Genomic DNA, 23,321 nt, shown 5'->3' with positions numbered 1-23,321 from the left:
GTATTTGGAGAACACACATAAGGGTCAACTGTCCTGTCAGGATGGGTGCGGCTGCTTCAGCGGTGCAGCTGTGATACCCGTCTGAGCGGGCATTTCCCACCGGGGGCTCAAATTAACTTGCTTTAGGGCTTCGGCTGCCTGAAGTATGATTTATCTGCAGGCCGGCTCAAATGAGAGCTTTGACACGAGATGGATGAGAACAGCGCTGCCTCTGAGCTGCTCACTGTTCCATATGGCTCTCCTCACAGTCAGGATATGATAAATGATGTTTGGTTTTACCCTGGAGGCCAGATCACTTGTATTTCTAACATTAGACAGACTCTTATGTAAATATATGTACTGCAGACCTGTAGGACTGCTGCTCAACAGGCACCGTTTTTCAACCTAGGTGTCTCTCGGAGTCGGGAACAGCATTTATAGTTTGATATCAGCGCAGATGCTACTGGGCAAAGCCGTGCCCCATGATGATGAACATAAACTGCCTAACACACTATCAAGTGTGAACTCATACATATTTCATGGGAGTCTTCTCGGAAGGTCAAACGCGGGATTCAATCTTCTGTCAGTCATTGAGACAGAGAGGGGCGGGCTCTCATCTGGGCTGTGGGGAGTCTGAACTCAAAGACTGCGGCCCCTGCACGGTTTCATCGACCCTGGCCCCTGCAGGCAATCAAAGCTCATTACCCACTCTGCTCCCCACCCCCATCACGAGACCCCTGACTGCCCATACTAATGTGATACCGCGAGCCAGATGCTGTTGGGCAGCAGAGGGAGGATTTCAAAAGGTTAACCCTCAACGCATGACCCACATCAGGCTGCACTCCCAGACCTCTGTGAGGACACCACTGCCTGTGGTGTCCGTCTGTGGTGCACACCCATGGAGTTCAAATGCTAAACCTCATCATCCAGATTTAGCATACTAATCAGATTATTACCAACAGCACAGCACAGATGTATGTCTCTGAGCTCATCCCCGCATATAAGAGGTGATTAGGTGCAACACTCTCTGCTCCAGTGTGTGCTGGTATGCAGCATTATCAACAAAGGAGAGCCATACAGCCAGTATACCATAGCAGATGTATTGCAGGATACCTCTGTGGGCAGCAGGAGCCACGTCACTCCTCTCCTTTTAGCAACAGCACTGTTGACCTACATGCTTTCTACACAGCCAACTCCGCCTGAGGTGCTGACAAACTATGCAAATCCATGATATCGACTTCTTCATGCATTTTTAAAATGTGCATACACATTATGGAAACTTGCATTTCGGATTCCCAGCTAATACATGCAAGATTCGCCCTCCTGCCTGCAAAAAAGCACCGATTCAAGTCAAAATTATGTAAAATTAAAACTGCATACAAAGTGTTTTTATTCTCCACAATCGTGCACTATTTTATTGGATGAAACATGAAACAGCAAACGGGTTCAGATCAAAAAGGAGTAACATTACAGCTGAATATTGAACATGGTGCGACACTAGCGTTGTGAATTACCTGTTTAAACCGAATAACAGCGTTGTGAGCGGGGCTTTCTTTTTTCCTCGGCCGAAGTGGAGGCACCAGCACTAGCAAGGCAGTAGATTGCGCAGTCATCTCCATAGCGGGCAGTGTCACAACCCAACCAACAGCACAAACTACTACCTCAGCCAGTGCATGGTGAAAGAGCGAGGCGAAGACGACGATGTTAGAAGAAAAAGACGGAAGAAATGTCGAAAGAAATGCACCGTCTGGACCGAACAGCGACATTCCCATGCAGACTGTCCGTCCTCTCTTCTTCTGTGCAGACTTGAAATAAAAGGGAAAACCCGCCCAAGCAGACCTGCTCCCTCCGCGCTCTTCCTCCTCCCACTCTTCCTCCTCCTCTTCATTGCAAACCACAAAACGGTCCCTTCCCCTCATATGACCCAGTAGATAATCCGAAACTCGGACCCGGGGATCTTCATGGGACATTGTAGCCGAGGGGTCCCTAAAGCATGGGAAGGCTATCTATGTCTGCACGAGCACAACGTTTAAAGTGGAGCCGTTTTCTATTCCTGCGCTTCAGTCAGCTATAACCCCACCTACTGTTCAGTACAAGGAGATATACTTCCACACATGTTCAAAAAATTATCTTTTAAATGTCCCTCAACTTCAAATGTGGATACAATAACACCAGGAAACTACAATAAATGTGTGTTAAACTTCTGTAACACAAAGGCTTAATTACAATCTGCAATATGAATGGTGTTGTGGTATTTTGGGAGTTATATAGGTCTGTTCATAAAGTAACCAACAGTCACCAACTATATAGATGGCAGTATTGCTAAAGTATGACTAAGCACAACTCAAAAGTGTGGAGAAAATAACAATATAATAATTGTATGGTGAAATATTTAGATGATGAATCTTATTAAATCCTGTGTGAGCTGGCTTGTTTCTTAGTTGGAAACGGACTAATTCACGTTCGGCACTCAACGATTTGATGTCATTGTAGTCACAATGACATCATTGGTTTTGAAGCCTCATGTTGGGCATTTTAGCCGACACCATCTTGTTTTTTGGAACAAGCATTGACACAAGAGGGTGTAGCAGAGTACCAGTGTTGAGCAACACATTTCAAGATGTTAAAATGTTCCTTTTATGATCTAAAAACAAACGGTGAAAGTTACATTTGTAGGACTAAAACTCGAGAGCACCTAGAATGGCCTTTGTAGAAACCTGTCAATCACAAATTAACCATTAACCTACCTACTTATAAGATTTCCTAAATAAACATTATGCTGTATTGAAGAAGACTTTAATCTAGCAGGTCATTAGCTCATTTGAAAGTGGAGCCATTATTAATCCATTACAAAAAAAAGGGAATTTATATGCCTGAATATTTATGTTTTCCAAGATGGTGCGTTAATGAACTTAACATGCATTGTAACGGAGCACACTCGGAGCACAGAGCTGATCGTAGAATCGTCCCATTTATTTTATACAGACAGGTACATCCCTTCTCAGATGGCTGGCTATAGATGACATGGAATGTTTCAGTAAGATTTGTTTTCTTGCATAAAATCCTTACTGTTGAAAATGTTGGAAAAGTTTAAGTGTTCATTTTTAAGATCAAGAAAGCCCCAGATGTTGCATTTTTTTGTTAATTACATCATCAACACTATCACCACACACTGTACATCGATTCCGCCTCATCAGGAGAATAAAACAAACAGGCAACACTGCAATCTTTTCAAATCTCTGGAGTTAACTCAAGAGTGCAGTCAGTCTGTATGAGCATGAAGGGGCAGATGAGTAATCGGCTCACAGGAGAAGCATACGATGAAGCGCATGAAGGTCGGGGGGCGTGGCCTCACTGGATCTCTCTTCGTGTCACTGTCGATGGGGCTCACGTTGAGTTCATGTCCGTGCACTTGTGAAGCACGTGGGTGGAGAAGACACATTCGAGATTTCTTTGTTATAAAAAAACAAATGTGAGTGAGCCTGGTCAGGACTCTCCGTTCTGGACTCTGGACACAGGTGGCTGCATGAAGTCTTTAAAGGGCCCCAGGGCCTCCTTCAGGGCCGAGCTCACCTCAGTCGAGGAGCATGTTATGCACTCCACAAGTGTCGGGTACAGGGCGATCACTTGAGCCCATGTGTTGCCATCCACTGTAGACAGTAAACAAGAGGGAAGAAAATACAACGGGGGGAGGGGGGGGGGGGGGGAGAGGAGAATATGAATTGTGATGGAAGGCAATCAAAGAAATCATTTCCCACAGGCGTACGGAAATGAGTTTTGCTCTGAATAAAGGGCGATGTCGTGCAAACATCTTGAAGGGCACTTCAACAACGTCATTTTCAAATGCCTCACTTCAGAACGATTGCGGTTAAAATAATGATTTCTAGTAATTGACCTTGCTGGAGACGTAAACAGCTCCACCCAGATTGCAGATAAAACTCATTTGAAAAATGGTCCCAACCGTACTCCGACACATTTAGCTGAAGTGAAGAGATGATGTTTGTATCATCGCGTCGCCTCTTCCAAAGGTCCATTTAATCCATTTCAAAGGTTTGATACTCACCATTCTCTGGCTGTGTCTTTTTAAGCGAGTCCATCAAAGTGCTGATGGCTTTCAACACAAAGATAATCTCCGTCACTTGTTGCCTAAAAAGAGACACACCAGAGACCTTGATTAGCTGCACCTGGACAAAACACCTGAAGATGTTACCGTTAGAAGATGTTTGTGTTGCTCAAAAGATATAAGCGAACAAAGGAGATGAGGATTTAAGGCATCTGACCACTGACTATGTTCAGAAAGAAATAAAGCATGCGTTAGGCACTTTTATTGAACGACGTATTTTAGTTTCTCAAAATGTTTGTGTCTGAATTTAAATAACCTTGCAATTGCTCTTCATGTGTATTTTCTAATTATCCTATTTTTCTCAACCCCCCCCCTCTCCCTCTTTAGTCATTTTCTGTACTAATGGGGCAATTTCCCCACGGGCATGATTTAACTTCCATCATGTCTTGAAGAAGAAAAAAAAATGCAGTATGATACATGAGACCGAACCCTTTAATGTGCTGCCAGTTTGTAAAAGTGGATAAGTGCAGTGGTTTTGTGTCGTTTCCTTTCTTGCGAAATGTCTCCGGCTTAATGATGACACTAACGATACGTTGGTGGGGAAATCAGTTAAAAATATGATTTTTGCAAAAGCAGGTGCAAGATTCATATTACGAGGTGTATGGTTGGGTGTACCTGGGCAGGGGGCAGCGTCCGCTCAACCGCTCGTCCTCTACGTAGCGTTGCAGAACATCCTGGGACCGCTTGAGGAGCACAGACAGCGCCATGCGAGAGATGTAGCCCTCCTGCGGAGTGGACACCTTGTTGCTGAAGGAAAACTGCAGCAGCGTCTCGAAACACACCTTGGAAAACTCCTCCCTCATCCTCACATCGATCTCGGCCTCTGTCACGAGAAAACACTTTACATATGAGACGTTGTGCTGAGGCTGCTCCCCAGAGGGATTTACAATGAGGGCAGACACAGGGCTCGCACAACACTGAAGAGTTTGACAGCAGCCATTGTTAGAGCTGAGCCACAGGGAGGGACAAGGACGTGATAGTTTCAGCGTGACTCCGGCGCGCGGCCACCCTGTGACGTCTTACCTGTAAACGAGGGCGACTGCGAGTGAATGGAGCCTTTATTGAGCATGGCCATTATCTGGCCGACAAAGTCTTTGGGGATGAAGTTGGCAAACGGTAAAATCTCGGTGCTGATCAGCTGGACCACCTCAAATAAAAAAGACACAACGATGATGTGGGTCACCTTCAGAATCCAGATCAGAAACAGGTTTATGGGCAAGTAGGTTTACACATACGAGGAATTTGCCCTGCTGTATTATGTTATTATAACAGTAAAATATAGCAATATTTACATGGAAAATAGATGAAATATAGATATACCCGTACAAATAAAGTACAACACAATTAAATATGTGCAGTATTGGTATGTTTCACATTTCGGAGGGTCGTGCAGGTCTGACCGTATGAAGTGGTATATATATATATATATATAATAAAGAGACACTGATATACTGGATGCTAGGAAAGTATTTACCTCTACATCAATGGCTTCATTCTTCTGAAACTCTTGGATAGAAACGTTATCTGGGGGTGTGCTACAAATGGAAAAAAACAAGGAAATAATGAGTGTGGTACCTTAAAGGTGCGTATTCAACCTTATATTGCCTGCATCTGTACCTTTTGGTAAAAAGAAAGTCTTCAAAGGCATTGGCCAGCTCCGGCCACATGGTGTCGAACTTTCCAGACGAGGCGTGCTGCCGCGCCACCGGCAGCCCGACGGAGAGCACCTTGAGCAGAGATGAAACGGCCAGCTTCCAGGTGCTCTCTGATGGACAGGCGTACTTCAAACCCAAGGGCATTCTTAAAGTCTTGAATGTGAAAGGGGAAACAAAGGAGATGACGGCAATTACATAACATCTCGAGACTGAAACAGAGAATGACTTCAAGGTCAAATATATAAAACGAAATGCAGCTGAAGACCTTTCACCTCCTTCTCTTTTAAAACTGAAATGTGCAGAAACTTTTGTTTATAGAGCTAACGTCAAAGTCAGGACATTCTCTTCACGAGCAGTATTCATTAGACAGAACGAAAAAAAATGTTTGACAACGTCCTCTTCTGAGAGAACAGCTGGGCTCCCTTAGGTTGGGATTTTGCAAGCATTGCCTTCTTGTTTTGGAGACGAAAAAGGATGCGAGCCAGATTTGGATTTGCCTTTGGGGAACCTTTAGAGCTTTGGTTTTAGATTGCGTTCAAACACAGGTGTTAGAAACGAGACGGTCAACTTTGAGAACAATTAAGGATGTCCATGACTTGCACCCAGGACATATTTCAGACTTGTGCCGCAACTTCACTTTACACTTACGTAATATTTCAACCTTAAGATCAATACTATCAAGTCAGAGAGGCAAGTGAAGTGACAGATTCCTTTTAGACAGCAAACAGAATTAACTACTGATTTCAAAATATACTAAACGTTATGCACACAAGTTATCTGCATTACATTTTACTTTAGACAAACATCGCTTTGGAAATTAAATCACCAGATCCAGTCAGTCAATTCACCACTACCACGGTTTGCATGTTTGCCGTTAGACGAAATGGCATGACACAAAACATAATGAATAGACTATTCAATCGCATCGCTGTCTATAATCAAGCTGAACTGAATGGGATACTTCCTCAACCTGTAGGTCTGTCACTATGAGCAACGAGATACATGCAGTCATTTGATCCATTGTTTATATAAACTAGTGTTTACAGTGCAGCACAAAATAACACTGGGTTTAAAGAATTGGCGGTTTGCCTTAGTCAGCATGTGTAAAACACCTGTTTGACGTCATTGAGGGTATGCCGGAAGCTCAACTTGCCTAAAGGTTTCTGAGGAGTGCAGCAGCAATGTTCTACCGTGTGTCATTCTGGGTCAATAAACGATATAATAAAACACCCAACAGGCTGAACAGGCGTCAACAACAACAACAACTTCTGCTCAATGGGCTGCCAGCAGGAACAGTTGAGAAAGAAAACCTAAGAAGTCACGGTTAATTTGGCAAGTGCTCAAAAAAACAACACAGCTAGCCTAATTTTGACATTTGACACTCGACAATAGACGATGCATGTAAATTAACTTCAACAGACGCTTTAAAATTGACAAAAAGTGTGAGATTGTACATCCCAACTTGTTGTTTTGTTGCTTTTGGTACCATTTGTCAGAATGATAGTCTTGGGAAAACATTTCCAAAACGCACGACGACCCTCTCTTTGTGATAATACCTTGATGATGTTCTGCAGAACCTTCTCGTTGATGACGGCTTTGTGGCACGCTGTTTTATGGTACAGGTCCACCACCACCTCCAAGGAGCGCTCAGCAAAGGGCACGTAGTTTAAGGCAACCCATTCTGCCTGCGGGGCAAGAGCATTGAAGAGACACGGGATGTTAAGTCGGACTCCTCTGAAAACCTTTGTACTTATCACCAGAACCACAATGAAAGCCGTTTTTAAAAAGGCACACTTTGTATATGAGTAACACAGAATTAGATTTTCAGGTTTTTTTGTTTAGTTTTTTAGGCTTACCCAAGCTGACACGTTACAGTCAAACAAATGACTTAATGCTACAAAGTGTGTCTTTAAGAAATATTAACAGAACCACACATGTGCGTATGAACACCAAAAAACACAAAATCAACTGAAAATGGAGCTGCACAGGGGCTGTGCACACAGACACATAACCACCAGTTAGTGGCAGGCAGAGGGGGGGGAGCATGGAGTGAGGAGACGCAGGTGAGACGTGAGAGCCGACCATGCGGTGAGATATCTCATCTACCGCAGAGGGAGGCTCGCCACCTTTCAGCACAGCTTAGTAAAACTATAGAGGGGAGGGGGGGGGGCTGAAGGAGATGATGACGGAACTCACCGGTGCAAAGAGCTGGATCTAAAATGGTTATCCAGGTAGAAACAGAATGAGAGAAAATCGCAATTAAACTGGTGTTTGGGTCGTAACCAATTTGCAGAGGCTTGTTGTCCGAAGGAGATTCTAGAACCAGGACTGGATGAGGGGAACATTCCCATATGGTGTCCGACAGGTGCCAACGCGCTACAACGCTCAAAACACTTCCATTAGGAGACAACGCACTGCAAGTTTAAAAAAATGTAAATATAAAAATGCTAATCTCAACACATTGAAATGAATTCATATATTTCCCAAATTGACAACGCATGCACAGCGTTGACTAAAGGCGCTGCACTAACGTGATGCAGTAAATCCAAAACACAACCGAGCTCAAGAGACAACGGAAAAGGGGACCAACAGTTTAAAATCCCCGAGCTTCAACATCGTTTTCCAAACGCTGCGCATGTGTCGTCAAGTTGGTGAAGATGCTCCTCCATTTGCATTGGCACTTTTGTGTTTTTAGATTTGCATAGTTTCTGATGCGGCCAGGCGTTTCTCTTAATGGAAATGCTTTGGGCGGTGGTAGCGCGTTTGCACGGTCGGCCACCGTACTCTTAGCACCTAAAGCCAACGAGGCATTAAAGAGCACCCTAAGCCTTTGCTTGGCTGGGTGGAAATGTTGTTTGACGCTCTCAATTAAACAACTTAAACAGATTCTGAAGTCTGGACCCCACGTGCAGGACTAAGACTCAGGATGTCAGACACGAAAATGTGTGGCGCTAACATTTCTCTGTACCAGACTGCAACTCTCAGCGTTTCCCTGAACACATAGCACCTGCTGGAGTAAGATATCAGTGTTGTGAAAAGACTCCTCTGATCTTAAGAAGAAAGGAGAATTGTTTGTAGTCTTTTTTCTTTGATATACTTTATTAATCCCCGTGGGGAAATGGTTTCTCTGCATTTGACCCGTCCTGTGTTAGGAGCAGTGGGCTGCCATTTTGAACGGCGCCCGGGAGCAGTGTGGGGAACGGTGCCTTGCTCACGGACACCTCAGTAGCACTTGGTCTTGCCGGGACTTGAACTGGTGACCTTCCAGTTGCCAAGCCAAGTCCCGATGGACTTCGCCACCACCGCCCGCCTTGCTTAAGATCACTGGCAAACAACTGTGTTCTTTAAATGACTTTGAACTGTGTGTTGAACTTAAAAGCAGTGGGAGATGTCTCTGGTGTGCTGCCAGCAGGACGTAGCACGAGGAAGGGAAGATGAGGAAGAAATGGATCGGGGCCACTAATGGGGGTCCTGAGGAACCTGTCAATCTCCCTGAGGGCCGTGATAGGGGCTTCATAAGGACAAGACTAAAGGGAGAGGGAGAAGGGGTGCTTCATGAACATCAAAGAAGAGGGATGATCTTGTAGAGGATGGCTGGAGAGAGAAGCTCAACGAGTAACAGAGAACACCATCCAACATTTTAATGAAACAAACTGTAAAAAGGACATAAATCGCAAATGATAACCAGGCAGTTAAACGGCCGACTCCGTTTCCTCGTACCTGGTTGTATTTGGCATTGGCCACGTGTTTGGTTTCCATCCTGCCGTACTGAGGAGGCTTGCAGGAGAACTCCACGAAGAGTAGCAGCTGTTCGAAGATGGCCGGGTACATGACCTGCAGGTTCTCCGGTCCCACACAGATGGCCTGCAGCAGGGAGGGAAGGGAGGAACAAACACTGCTGACATCCACCACGGGACTGCGTATTGCATCATTTCGCACACTGACACATTGTTTCCTGGACTGAGTTGACACTGAATGGGAAGAAATAACTTTGGCTCGACAGGGAAGGTTAGGGTCTGCTTTTAACAGAGACATGGTACTCATTTAGAGTCAGTGCTTCTATTTAAAAAGGTACAAGAAAAAGCTTTGTTCCGATTACATTCAGTAAATCAGTCCAATAAAAACAATGCTCACATTTTGTGGGTCCTATTTCTCAAATGGAAGGATTTGCTTTGCTTTCACATAACTGTTGGTGAAGTACAACCAACAACTTAAAGACATCACCTTGGACTCTGATAAATTGTGACTTAAGGATAATCGATGATTAAAATAGTAATCAGTGGCAGCCCTTTAGAAGTTATTTGTAGCATTGAGATATATAGGTTACAAAGATCACAATAGAGCATTAAGGCTGCTCCTAACCCGCAATAGGAAATGTTTTCTTGCTATAATTTATCTCCTTGGCTCCGTCTTTTAAGATCATTTTTTATTCTAAGTCTAAAGTCAAGAGACGGACAGGAGGATGAATTCAACGAAGGTCTCCTGCTGGATACAAACTGGAGAGACCTCATCATCTATGACAGGGGTGTCAAACTCAATTTCATCGCCGGCCACATCAGCATTATGGTTGCACTCAAAGGGCCGGTTGTAACTTTAAGACTATATAAAAATACATATATAAATATATCATATATATAAAATAATGTATTATATTACATCATTGCCTCTGCATTGGATTATCATCGGATAGGGTAATAACTTCATAATTAACTACGTCTGAAAGCAGAAGTCGAGGGCAAGTCTCTTCAGTGCGTATGTCCCAAAATGATTTAAAAAGAAAAGCCAAATTCTGGAGAAAAAATAAATAGAAGTGACATTTTGAAATAAAAATCTAATTCTGAGAAAAAGGAATTCTATGAAAAAATGCATATTTTGAAGAAAAAAAGGCAAATTCTGAGAAAAAAGTCATATTTGAGATGCATTGTGGGACATGTAGTTTATGGGCAACGTGCTTCTGTAACATGTAACCTTATAATAAACATATTATATTCTTTGCAAGCTCTTGTGGGGCCACATAACATGAAGTCGCGGGCCGAATGTGGCCCCCGGGCCTTGAGTTTGACACCCCTGATCTATGACAACACATGTATGCTTTGCCCACCTTCTGCAAGACATCCAGCGCGGTGAGCACGGCCTCCTGCAGGCTGGTGAGCACCGCCTCAGTGTAGGAGGGCAGGATGAAGGGCGAGGCGTCGCTGCTGATGGGCACGGACACGGCCCCGTGGAGGATGACCCCCAGCTTCTTCAGGTCCTCCATACTGAAGTTGGATTTGATGTGCTGGTAGAGCGCCGGGAAAATCTGGATCAACGCCGTGAGGAAGGGCTGGCTGGGGATGAAGGAGAACTTCTCCGTGGGGCCGCTGGGGGGCCGCGTGCTGTCCGTTCCTGTTCGATACCACGTGTTCCACGCCGACCACCACAACGCAGAGTCCTCTAAGGCGGACTCCTCTCCGGGGGGAGGGGCCTGCAGCTCGGCGCCGTTGTACCGCGTCAGCCGCTCGACCAGAGAGTCCGAGCGCACCAGGGGTCTGCCGGGGCCGTACGCCGAGAGGGGGTCGATGAGCACAGGGGGGACGCCGATAGCAGTGAACGCGTCCCCTGCTTTGTCCCAGTCTCTCACAGGCGTGACGATCTGGAGGATCTCCTGAAAGCTCTTGAGGGCCGCCAGGGACACCTCGTTGTTTTTGCTGAGCGCCGCCGACTGGATGTGGTTCAGCAGCACCTCCCAGGCCTCGAAGAAATCCCCTGCAGATACACAGCACGATGATGGAGGGGTGTGAGACTGACACTCAGCGGCATTACTGGCAGTTCATATTTGCTAATTCATATTATATTTTCACTTACTTTATAATGCTGCTACTTCTGTTCTTATTTTTAATCCCATGCATGTGTATTTACTATTTATTAGATTTGTTTATTCACATATGCTTGCCTCTTTTTTTCTACTCATTTTATTAGCTTTTCATCTGCACTGCGCTCTGTCCTTTTCATTATGTTAATGGTGTGATGAATAAAGGATTTCTGATTCATGTTGTGCACAAATAGCACTTTGATCAGTGAGATTTTAATGTGTGCTAATAAAGCAGGAAAAACAGCCTGAACTTTTGCTTCGCCTGACAGACATATGAATACATTTTAATACGTAATTGCTATTGTTTACAGTTCTGCGGTGGCAAACTGCAGAAGTGTGTCCACCTTATGCACAGCAACGTCACATAAAGGGCTCGAGTACCACATCAGATGAAGCCTGGCTCACCTAGCTGCTGGAGGAGGTACCGCCTGGTGTTGAAGATGCGTGCCACCCCGGCTAGTGTCAGCACCCACGTCTCCGCCCACTGCTTTTCAGCGGTGTCCCGTGAGTGGTGTATGAGGATGTTCCCGCCGCCAGACTCGATCTTCTCCTTGTCGGCCGTGGTGGAGGACGTCCTCACGCGGCCTAGCAGGTGGAACAGTACCTGGTGGTGACACGAAGAGAGTTCAACCGTCAGCAAGAGCTTAGAAGACAGCCTTTTGAGGTATTGTAAGTACAAATGATAGATCTGAGAAAAGGGGAAGTTTCTGTCAACCCCTATTATTCTTGAAGCAATTTTTTGAAGCAGCCACATAGTAAATTACAACTCCTGCCATTGGGCCAAATATACTTTTTCCTTTTGACTTACTTAGGAAAGAGCCGTCTGATCAGAGTTTAATATTTTTTGAGGTTAATGAAGTACCCGGTCCGAACACTTGAAAAGCACATAATCATTAAGATATTAAAGTTGTAAATTCCACTTGTATTCAAATCCAGAGTTATTTTCCCTCCTCTGTGGCGTGGTGCAGGAACTAAACCTGGACATTATCTAGGCTTTTAGCACTTCTGACTTCCCTCGTCCCGATGTCAATGGCCTTTTGGTTAGACTCCCAAATGGAGGTCTGTACTTAATACAAGTTCAAGAGATTTTTACAATTTCAGTCAGTAAACACTCACTGGCGTTTAAAGCTCTTTAAATCGGGGTTGCTGATAAAGACGATCCAGGACAGATCAAAGTAATGTTGTACTCAAAAGTCAAGACATTTTGGTTGCATGAACCACCAAGCAACTCTCACAGGAAAGAACAGAGCCCCTCCTCTGACTCTTTTTATACATCTTTGATTTAACATTATTCAATACGATTAAATATCATTTACAACTCCTTGGGTGTTACCTTCCAGACCACAATGTGCCATGTGGGCTGCTGCAGCAGGGTCCCGTGGGCAGCTATGGTGGAGAACAGTGTCTGCCCAGCGCTTTTACGCACAGCGGGCCGAGGGTCCACACACATCTCGCCCAGCTTGGCGTACAGACAAAGCCACAGGCAGTCGAAGGGGGGGGCGGGGTGGAAAGGCCTGTTCAGGGTCTCTCCCTTCTCCTTGGCCTGCTTCTGCAGAGCCTCCTCCTCCCTCTCCAGGTCCTGTGTGATGGCCTCGCCTCTTTGGAAGAAGTAGTCTGAAATGTTCCACTGTGGGTGAAAATGGGAAGTGGGGTTAAGGAGTGCGGGCATTCATTGGAGAGGAAGGTCGGTAAAACGCTGCTGGCAGTTTTGCTATCGTATTACCATTAAGTAATCTCGCAGGAACAGCCACACTCCAAGATAAATAATTGGACAAACCACAGATCAATATTGGGTTTTGCATGTCCTGAATACTGTAGAGAGAATCTATAAAATGTCTGCCGAGTGCTTCAGTGCTGTTGAGTTAGATCAAATAATGCAAAACAAGGAATTATCAACTTTAATACTATTGGAAAAGAGGACCCAACCTTTCACAAACAAGTCACAAATACACTGTAGTAATAAATAAGGCAGACATTTTGTTTTACTATTTATTCAACCATATTCTTGTTAGCGTAGCCTTACTACAAATTATAGTAACACACAGTTACACTTGATTGACACCTATCACATTTAAATTGAAACAAAATCTAAATGCATGCTTTCTCCTTGAGCCAGACATATTGATTATAATAATCTGCAGCAAACAAATCTATTATTGATATATAAATATTTTGGCATCCGGCTGAAATACAAATTCCATACCAAATCGTGTGAGCTAACTGCAACAGTAAATGAGCTCCTCATACAGAACAGGAACCAGCTTGTATGTGATTAGTAGAAAGGGGATGCTCATCAGTTCTGGACTATCGCCATGTGATTGATAAACATGATGCTTCCATACAACCTTAGACTTGCTCCATCTCTGACTATGACCTTGTTACCCGTCTAATCGTTTTTGTTTGGTCTTCTCTTGCAGAGAGGCAGGAGAAATATTGATATGTTCTTATTTACAAAGTCGTTACTGGGTATCCGCCATATATCACAATAATACTGGACCCTATCTAACCCACTCAAGTGATTGGTGTATGATTACAAATCGGTCTTTCCTTTAGTTTATATAGCATCATCTGACCTATAGCCTCGAGATGAGTTGACCATATGTTTTACTGAGCATCTTAGCAGTGAGTCTGAGTGTGAGTCTGAGTGTGAGTCTGAGTGTGAGTCTGAGTGTGAGTCTGAGTGTGAGTCTGAGTGTGAGTCTGAGTGTGAGTCTGAGTGTGAGTCTGAGTGTGAGTCTGAGTGTGAGTCTGAGTGTGAGTGTGAGTGTGAGTGTGAGTGTGAGTCTGAGTCTGAGTGTGAGTCTGAGTGTGAGTCTGAGTGTGAGTCTGAGTGTGAGTCTGAGTGTGAGTCTGAGTGTGAGTCTGAGTGTGAGTCTGAGTGTGAGTCTGAGCAAAACACTCAAATAAAAACGTCTACAAGACAAGGTATCTCACCAGCAGGCCAATGGAGGTGAGGCTGATGTTGAGCTCCTGGTTCTGGAGGCCGAAGCTGCCGGCTACATCCACTACGATCTGGAGGCACGTGCAAGGCATTGTGGGTAGGAAGTCTGTCACCACCAACTGCAGGCACTGGAAAGCCGTGCGGATTAAGGACTCGCTGAAGGGAAGAGAGAAACAAGGCACGCTTCGGTTGAGGTCAAATTCATGGATTATTCGCAACAGATATTTAGGCCGATTCCCTAGATGTGTCCATCTCTTCCTCCTCCTCTGTTCTCTTACCCTTGATCATTGCGGATGGCCCCGATGACTCCCAGGACGAGGGGCCAGCCGGGCCCCAGGCCGTCTCCCTGGCTCTGCAGGATCTGCAGGACACTCTCCAGCTGTTTCTGCCGGATGTCTGCATGCAGCACGTTGGACAACTCCTTCAGGGGGTTCAGCAACAGGAGCTGCAGGCGCTGGGGAGAGAGAGAGGGGGATGTTCAAAGATTTACCAGAGATAAAAGAGTCATCTCAAACATTTGATTTAATACAGTTTTGGGGAGACATACAAAGGTTTAAACGGAATAATGAGAGATTGCTCAATGCTGTTGACTGCAAGTTAAGTGTTGATCACTTTTTTGGCAACAGTTCTTTTTTTAAGTCATTTTTTAAGTCATTTCAGATATCTGTGCTTTTGCAGACGGTTGTTAAATGTGAGTTATAACCGTCTTTTTTGTATTTGTTCTAACGCAATGGATTAGTTGCATAACCCCAGTCCTCTGAGTGGCAGGGAAGACACACAGACAAGCTAAAAGCTAAATAAATCAAAGCGTATGGAAAAATATAATGAAAGCAGAAGCTTGAAAGTGAAGCAAACCAATCGATTTTAATATAAAAGTAGTCATTACAGGCATTTTGGTACCAATATATAAAATACATTTTATAAGAGTTAATATACTCAAGGAAAGCCGTCTGGAAACTTAAAGATGGGTATTCAAATATCTTACAACTTTTTTGGGGTGTTTGGTTAAAATAAATATTTAACATTAAAAAGGTCCCATGTCATGCTTTTCCGGTTCTTACCCGTCCCCTTGTGCTATGAAGCTTGTTATGCATGTAAACGGTCTGCAAAGTCACCCTGTAGCGAGTACAACTCTAACACAGAAAAGACCGGTCTGTGCTGCCCCAGAACGCCTCGCTGGGGATTTCTCTTTTTCCATTGTTTGCCTCCTGGTTACAGTGACGTGCCCATGCCCACATGGACGTGAGGCTGTGAGTCGGTGTGTCAGCACACCGCCAGGCTGCGGGTGTGTGTGTGTGTGTGTGTGTGTGTGTGTGTGTGTGTGTGTGTGTGTGTGTGTGTGTGTGTGTGTGTGTGTGTGTGTGTGTGTGTGTGTGTGTGTGTGGGTTTCGCAGACGGCCACTGGGCTCACAGGGGGGGGGGGGGGGGGCAGGAGCTCCAACAAGCCGTTTGGACAGAGAGTGAATACACATACTATACAGAGATACTGTTTGAGAAACCAATGTGAGTTTGGAACATTGCACAATATACATTTATTTTAGTAGACCTCAACAATGGAATTATGATCAGTAGAAATGGCCATGACATGGGACCTTTAAAATGAATTTCCACTGCAGGATTTAGACAATGAGTCCGACTCAAATGTCTCTCTTTCTACCTGTTTTTGAATAGATGCATTATTTAACATTAGTGGAGTCGTGGGCATACTGCACGAAAGGCATTGAAGAAGTGATTGTATTGTGCATTTCCCACACTGCAGTCATTACTGGTATGGCTCTGTGCCGTTTCCATTAACCTCCACACAGTTCTCCTGCCCCCTTTCAGATAAGCTCTGCGCCGTTGCCTTTATCTGTCTGAGTAGGTGAAGGTCACAGTCTGCGTTTGTGAGTGACAAGAGAGAGTAACGTTGCCAAATGCTTAAAGTGTGGGAAACAGAAATGTCACTCTCTTATCTATCCTGACAAACTGTGACAGTGGAGGACATTTCTCAAATGTCAGCATTTGAGTGAAACCCAGAGAAAATCCACCCATCTTATAAAATACTCTGTTCATATTATGGATAAGGGCTAAGAGCAGAGAGGTGCCCTGCAAGAGGTTTGGTTCAGTTTGTCCTCGACGTTGATACATATAACTTCAACTTCAAGTTGTTGTCTGCATGTTTGTGCTCTGCTGATGTGTGCGGAGGAAATTCCTAAGAGAAACTGATAAATAACTTGTGTACAAAGTTTGTCTTTTGTTATATTTAATAAAGTACCGTGCTTTTCGGACTATAAAGCGCACCTGCATACCCGCAGCAGCTAAATTGTCCGTCTGTCTTGCTCTCGTTCTGTCTCTCGGTTCCACTTACTTTGGCGCGCTACCTGTCTCACTCTTTTCCGGCCTCCAGCTTTTCCTGCTGGAGCCTGCCGCTTAAAGGTGGCGGGCGCGGACCGGTCATAGAGCCCATAGAGTTAAAGGTGGTTAATTTTACCTGTAAAATCCATAGATTTAGGAGGTTCCCTAGTGGCCGTTAGCTGTACAAAAAAAATGGGGGGAAAAGTCGCGGCTTATAGTCTGAAAAGTACGGTAATAAAGGAAGTCAATATCCAAGTGAAATCGATCCCAAATGTAGGAACAGAGCTACTTCCTCCTCAGAGGATAGAGAAATGCTGCACCCAGAACACAGCTTACAGTCCCACGATAGAGTAATGAGAATAGCCAACTGGTCCCACCCTTAAATTCCCTCAGGCATCATCTAAACATCCCCACCATTAAACCCCTCGTCCTTAACCATTTTCACATCCCCCTTTTACCCTTCCTTTTGCCCTCCTGCAATGTCAATCCTCCACATACAGTATGTCTCTGTTAAACGCATACAAGACTACAAATACAATCCAACGGTGTAAAAGGCAATCAGAGTACAAGACTATATGTTTTAAATGATTATATGATCATTTGACACGACAATGTGTAATGTACCTGATTTTGGGCGAGGGGAGGGTCGTGTTTGTAGGCCAGGCCAGCCTTGATGAGCGCTGTCAACGCCTCGGCCCCCCACTCTCTCATCCTGGAGTTTGTGTGCTGGCAGACCTGCAGGACACAACACAAAGACACACAAATGCAGACGCATGCGCACAATGATAGATTTGATGCAGAGAACAGTGTTTTCCCCAGCAGTGGGTTGGTGTGAAACAATTGGGTGGCATACTGTACAGCGGGGTCTGTGTGGGAAAGACTGGGATCCCCGGTGATCACAAGATATGTGACACATATATATATAGATACACATGAAGAGGCCAGACTCAGTAGAGAAAGGTACACAAATGTAATATAACAAATATTTTCTTTTTAAGATTTTAAGTTCATCTGTGATCCAAATGAATCATCTTTGGTGTATGGGAGGTTTACCTTTACACAGGGTTCATACACCAATGACTTCTCAATGACCTTTACCTAATTTTCCATGACCAAAAACATTACTCTCTCTCAGCGGTACCACTGAAAATGGTTTATTTTAACATGGAACAGGAAAATAAGGTCTGCATATGAAACATGTCGTGCCGATCTAGAACAAATCAAATAGGCTTACTAGCTTCTACGCGCTAAGGCAACTCAAATCTCTCACCAGCTAAATACCTCGACGGTTAAATGCCATTTTACGTTTAATTACTATACGATACAGTATGTATTATCATTACTATTTTGGCGATTAGATAAAATATAAATTATATTTGATGCAACTTTAGTTACATTTCCATGACTTTTCCAAAACGTTGGGAAAAATATTGTTTTCCAAAACCTTTCCAGGGCCTGGAATTAGCATTTTGAATTTCCATGACTTTCCCAGGTTTTCAATGACCCTAAGAAGAACCCTGTTTATAGCATCAGACTCACACTTCCTAAGAGGACAACATCTCTGTGTTGCTAAGGGGAACAAAGACAGACTGCTAAGTACCGGTTCCCCTGCAGAATCTAGATGGTCCATGTGTATCTATGATTGCATTTTAATCTTAATTATACTGTACTTCTGTTAATCAAGACACAATAAACCTGATATCATTTTCACATTTAAATTCAAATATAGAAGCTGCATTTGAATTTGAAGTCTGCAAAGAAAGATAGGCATCTGAGCAGTAGGAACATACTGGCAGGTGCTGCGTCAGATTCTGATTCGGTGACAAATCAGAGCTTCACGTTGGAAATTGCGCACAAGAATGCAAGGTCAAACACGGGAAGCGGAGCAAATGGACCGTGGACACATGTCGACTTTAACGTGTGGAAGCCAGACTGAGAGGAAGAGAGGAGATATCGGGGGAAAGGAGATCGGAAAGCCAAAGATTATAGAGGAGGGAATCTCAGCTTACCTTCTGCAAAACAGACAGGAGTGCACAAAAGAGAGGGGAGATAGACAGAGTAAATGTGAAACCTCTCAACACCTTTCCACACATAACAATGAGATTCCACAGATATGAAGACGTGTGCCAATACCCACGGTGAGTAGGGAGAAGTCAACTCAAGTTTAATCCACTTCTATGAATAACACTTTACAAACAACACGGTTGACTCCATATGTTTTAAATCCAAATTTGTGTCCAATATATTCTTACATTAAAAAAGCACTTTAGATAATAAGAAGTTGATTTTAAAGCATTCTGTATTCATGTTGCTTCATCAGGGGAAATATGCATGGGGCTCTCTTTCCCTCCTTTCTTAGATATTCCCGTGCCACAAACAAAAAGCCATGTCCCACGTACCGTCATACACTCAAATATGCTGCGAATAATATTGCTTTATTATCTGAATTACCAAAATCAGAGATATGCTCGAACAAAAATGAGCTCAACTTGGTACTGCCTTAAAACAGTGTCGACGCAAAGAGGAAAAAGCATCATTTTGCAAACACTGGACATTATTCAGCCCATCGCTCGGATCTGATCAAACTCTGGAAGACCTTTTATAAACTTTCAGCCCCTCTATAGCTCATTAAACTAGTTTTCTCCTCCGTGACTGTACCCCACCACACGTGTGCCCCAGACTCCATGGAAAAACGTTCATTATGAGAGCTTTGGTCCTGGGTAAGTGACCAACCGGGTAGAAGGGGGCAATTTTGACATTCTTTTAGGTTTTAGCGTCCATTTTTATTATAGAGTTTTGTTCCGAATTACAGTGACATCATCACCACTGGAAAAAGTGACTGTTACCAAATGTACACAAACTGCTTACTGGACAAATTCCTTCTGCGCTTATTTGACCAATGGAAATGAAGTCGGATCAAAATGTAACCGGTCAAATAAACACGGCTATTTCTGTATGAGGTCTGTTGACATCATTTCAACAGATTTATGAAACTAGGTCTTGACGGGGTTTTAATACACTGTTGACATTGGCTCTGCACATTATGGGATGTAGCTGTAAATAGATGTTACCTCCAACAGGTGGCCGGTGAGGGGTCTCCATAGGATCTCTATACGATCCATGTTGACCAGGCCGGTCTCCAGCAGCTTGGCCACAGCAAACAGAGAGGGCTCCTGGAGCAAAGAAAATAGAAGCCATTTATAAAGACTTCTCACATTATACCCTGAGCGTACTGATCAAAGGCATAGGGACGGATACCTATGATAGAGAGGGAAGACAACATCCATTTCTTGTACAATTGTATGAAGTGTTATTCTTAGCCTCCAGTTGATATTTTAACCAAAACAAAAAAATGACATATCCAAAACATCCACCAACCAAGTTATAGAGCAATACATTATAGAAATATTGACCTTGTTGTTTCCAGAAGCCATTTCCATCGCCTCCAGTGAGAGGGAACACAGCGCGTTGATGAGGTGATGAAGGGACACATCATCCAGGTACCTAATCACATCATAAAAACACAACATGCTTTTTAATTGTGCATATTTTGTTTCATTTCATAGACACAAAAAAACATATTTATGTTCTTTTGGTTATTATCCATATTGACCGTTAGCAGCAAATATAGGATAAGCAATTTGAGTTTATATAATTCTATTCCATATAACTTTACTCACTGAGAGCTCTCAAACAGTCTGGACAGGATGTTGGCGATGAAGGGCAGGTCTGTCATCACAGCTGTGGTTAGCACCTTACACACACACACACACACACACACACACACACACACTTAGATCCCAACCTTTAACAACGAGGTGGAAAACAAACAGTGTCATGCAGACCAAAGACACACTCCCTAAACAACTCACTGTGCTGGGTCCCTCCACAGCTCGGCCAGGCTTCAGGACCCCGCCCGGCCCCGGCTTCAGACCCAGGATCCACACTAAGTGCTGGGAGAGAAGTGAGAAGGTGAATTAGAGTTGAAAAGAGGACAAACTACACTTGCATTCACAGACAAGGTCATCAAATGTACACTGACATACTTGAAGACAAATGTAAGTTATTCAATTAAACTCTACATCATCTCCCGTTACTAAAAAAGCACAAAAAAAAGGACATATTTTATAGTTAGGTCTATAAGATGTATTCTTAGCAGGTCATGTGCTTTCTAATATGAAGAGCAAGCAAACATTTATGCATGTTCAAATGTAAATATGCTTTCATAGAGAAGTGGGGGAATTGTAAATTCACCTATGTGTGTGAGAGGGAGGGAGAGAACGTGGACCGTCTTGTCTGATTAGGTGTGTGTGTGTGTGTGTGTGTGTGTGTGTGTGTGTGTGTGTGTGTGTGTGTGTGTGTGTGTGTGTGTGTGTGTGTGTGTGTGTGTGTGTGTGTGTGTGTGTGTGTGTGTGTGTGTGTGTGTGTGTGGTGTGTGTGTGTGTGTGTGTGTGTGTGTGTGTGTGTGTGTGTGTGTGTGTGTGTGTGTGTGTGTGTGTGTGTGTGTGTGTGTGTGTGTGTGGTTGGTTAGGTGTTAACGTGTGGTAGAAGTACCTGCAGTGTAGCCAGCACCAGCTGCCAGGAGGTGCCCAGCACGGCCCCGTGGCAGTGGGCCAGGTTCAGCAGGGTCCGCATGCACTGCAGGTTCTTTGAAGTGAGCTGACAGAGGGACAGACAGTCATATCATAGCAGATTGTAATACGCGTCATCATGGCGTCGGCTTAATCACACTAAGAGAAATAGCAGAAGAAACTCAAACGTGAGGTATTACTAAAACTCAAATCTGTAAGTACCATAAAAGAAACGCAGCCATCCGACTATGGTAACAAAAAAAAGTGGGACGCGTACACAGTAATGTAAGAGCTTTGACCATAAATACAATAAAAAAACCTCCTAGTTTTATTATTACTATGGGGATATCTCTAATTACAGCATAGTGGTTCCAGGTTAGGGTCAAGGTTACTGCTCATGAATGTTCAAATGTTATTGCCCTCAAGGGAAATTTGATGCACATACTTGCCTGACCTGCCTATGTTCTTAACAGCTGTCCCTTACCTGAACTATTAACACTTTAATGTGGCCGTGCTACACACCAGACGTTGTATAGAATATATAATGCATACTAATAACCTGATTTGATGTGATTGGTTTGCTTTGTTTTTGCAGCGGTTCATGTTTTCTGAAAAAGTGTTAATTTGTCTGGTTATATAAAATGGTCGCAAGCTTTGTTTTGGGAAAACTGCTAAATTAATTCAATTATAATAATACTTAGTGTAACCATAGCCTCTTCGTAATTGTGTTTGTCCTTACCACCACAGTGCCCTGGGGCTGGGAGGCGAGGGGCTGCCCGACAGCCACCACCTGCTGATGAGATTCACTGGAGGGACTGATGATCTGCACAGTCTGGCCCAGGATGGAGTACGCTGTGGAGAAGACACGCAGACATGTGGAGGTCTTACCGTGAGAGTCAGTAATGCACACACACATGTTTTGTAACAAGCTCACGACATGCAAGAAAAGCTTTCCTAATTAACTCCAAAGCATCGTTATTGGAGATCCAATTTTCCGGCTTTATCTCTACAAGCTAATATGCAAATACCGTCTGAGTGTCTGAGCGGTTGGTGTGAGAGCAGCTGTGTGAGTGTACGCCTACATTCCCCAGACACGTTACTAATTAGAGCCCGCAGTTAAAAAAGTTATGGATTAATGCAATAAGAGCGGGGCAACAGGGACCGGCAGACTGCCATCATTTCACATGTTAAGCTCAGTTTAGCAGCACGCACGGCGCACCATATGGGAGATGAGAAAAGCTCATTAGAGTAACCAACACACATGACCAGAGGACATCCTCAGGGTCGGAAAGGGGACTTTAGCATGTGGGTGGTACAATTAAGCAAATCAGGAATACAAAACGTGCATACCAGCCCCAAATGGTTTGCAGTGTTATCAAGGTAATTCAGGTGTGTTTGTGTACGGGCAATTAGCAGTGAAAGCCAGGGTCTACTTGGTGTTCTATGTAGTTTTGGATGGTTTCATAAGTAAAGATAGTTACATTTGCCGGTGAGGCTGGCGGCGTTGCTGTTCAGGACAGTCAGGGTGTAGTGTGGCGGCAGAGAGGCCTTGCAGATGGCGGTGATGAAGGCGTCGCGGGGCGTCACCAGGCCCAGGCGCCCACACAGCGAGGCCACCGTCAGCTCTGCCTTCAGGATGTTCTCTGTGGCCGTCTCATCAGTGCTGACGGGAGGGGACAGGACGGGACAGGAGGGGACAGGAAGGGACAGGAGGGGACAGAGATGCAGACAAAGTGAAAAATGTGTGCTGTTAATAGCTGTTCTGTTATTTGTTTGCATGTAATGGATACAATTCCATCAAGGGCAGAGGTTGCGCTAGACTTTTTCGCTGCCCGGACAGGATCGTAACATTTCCGTCAAAATCCAG

The 23,321-nt window shown here is 44.2% G+C and overlaps 1 protein-coding gene across 3 annotated transcripts in view; it reads right to left on the bottom strand.

The window, feature by feature from the left end:
- Window positions 1-2,931: 2,931 nt before the first annotated feature.
- Window positions 2,932-23,321, bottom strand: part of mon2 (MON2 homolog, regulator of endosome-to-Golgi trafficking) — a 41,926-nt gene continuing 21,536 nt past the window's right edge. For 2 of the 3 annotated variants that reach the window (XM_034086059.2, XM_071203570.1), the window contains exons 14-35: window positions 22,936-23,117; window positions 22,194-22,306; window positions 21,438-21,542; window positions 20,756-20,836; window positions 20,564-20,637; window positions 20,297-20,387; window positions 19,955-20,056; window positions 17,508-17,618; window positions 14,828-15,003; window positions 14,543-14,705; window positions 12,942-13,235; window positions 12,014-12,212; window positions 10,859-11,502; window positions 9,478-9,621; window positions 7,954-7,971; window positions 7,314-7,442; window positions 5,720-5,910; window positions 5,577-5,637; window positions 5,126-5,249; window positions 4,718-4,925; window positions 4,043-4,125; window positions 2,932-3,629 (exon numbers count right to left, since the gene is read on the bottom strand). In XM_034086059.2, coding sequence (XP_033941950.1) covers window positions 3,466-3,629; window positions 4,043-4,125; window positions 4,718-4,925; window positions 5,126-5,249; window positions 5,577-5,637; window positions 5,720-5,910; window positions 7,314-7,442; window positions 7,954-7,971; window positions 9,478-9,621; window positions 10,859-11,502; window positions 12,014-12,212; window positions 12,942-13,235; window positions 14,543-14,705; window positions 14,828-15,003; window positions 17,508-17,618; window positions 19,955-20,056; window positions 20,297-20,387; window positions 20,564-20,637; window positions 20,756-20,836; window positions 21,438-21,542; window positions 22,194-22,306; window positions 22,936-23,117 — 3,457 coding nt within the window. In that variant the 3' untranslated portion in view covers window positions 2,932-3,465. The remainder of the gene's footprint in view (window positions 3,630-4,042; window positions 4,126-4,717; window positions 4,926-5,125; window positions 5,250-5,576; window positions 5,638-5,719; window positions 5,911-7,313; window positions 7,443-7,953; window positions 7,972-9,477; window positions 9,622-10,858; window positions 11,503-12,013; window positions 12,213-12,941; window positions 13,236-14,542; window positions 14,706-14,827; window positions 15,004-17,507; window positions 17,619-19,954; window positions 20,057-20,296; window positions 20,388-20,563; window positions 20,638-20,755; window positions 20,837-21,437; window positions 21,543-22,193; window positions 22,307-22,935; window positions 23,118-23,321) is intronic. The other variant, XM_034086062.2, reaches the window with a different exon arrangement.

Source organism: Pseudochaenichthys georgianus, chromosome 6 (genome assembly GCF_902827115.2).
Source record: "Pseudochaenichthys georgianus chromosome 6, fPseGeo1.2, whole genome shotgun sequence".
Lineage (NCBI taxonomy): Eukaryota > Metazoa > Chordata > Actinopteri > Perciformes > Channichthyidae > Pseudochaenichthys > Pseudochaenichthys georgianus.
Note: the sequence above shows the minus strand (reverse complement) of the source record. Positions and strands in the feature narration are given on the sequence as shown.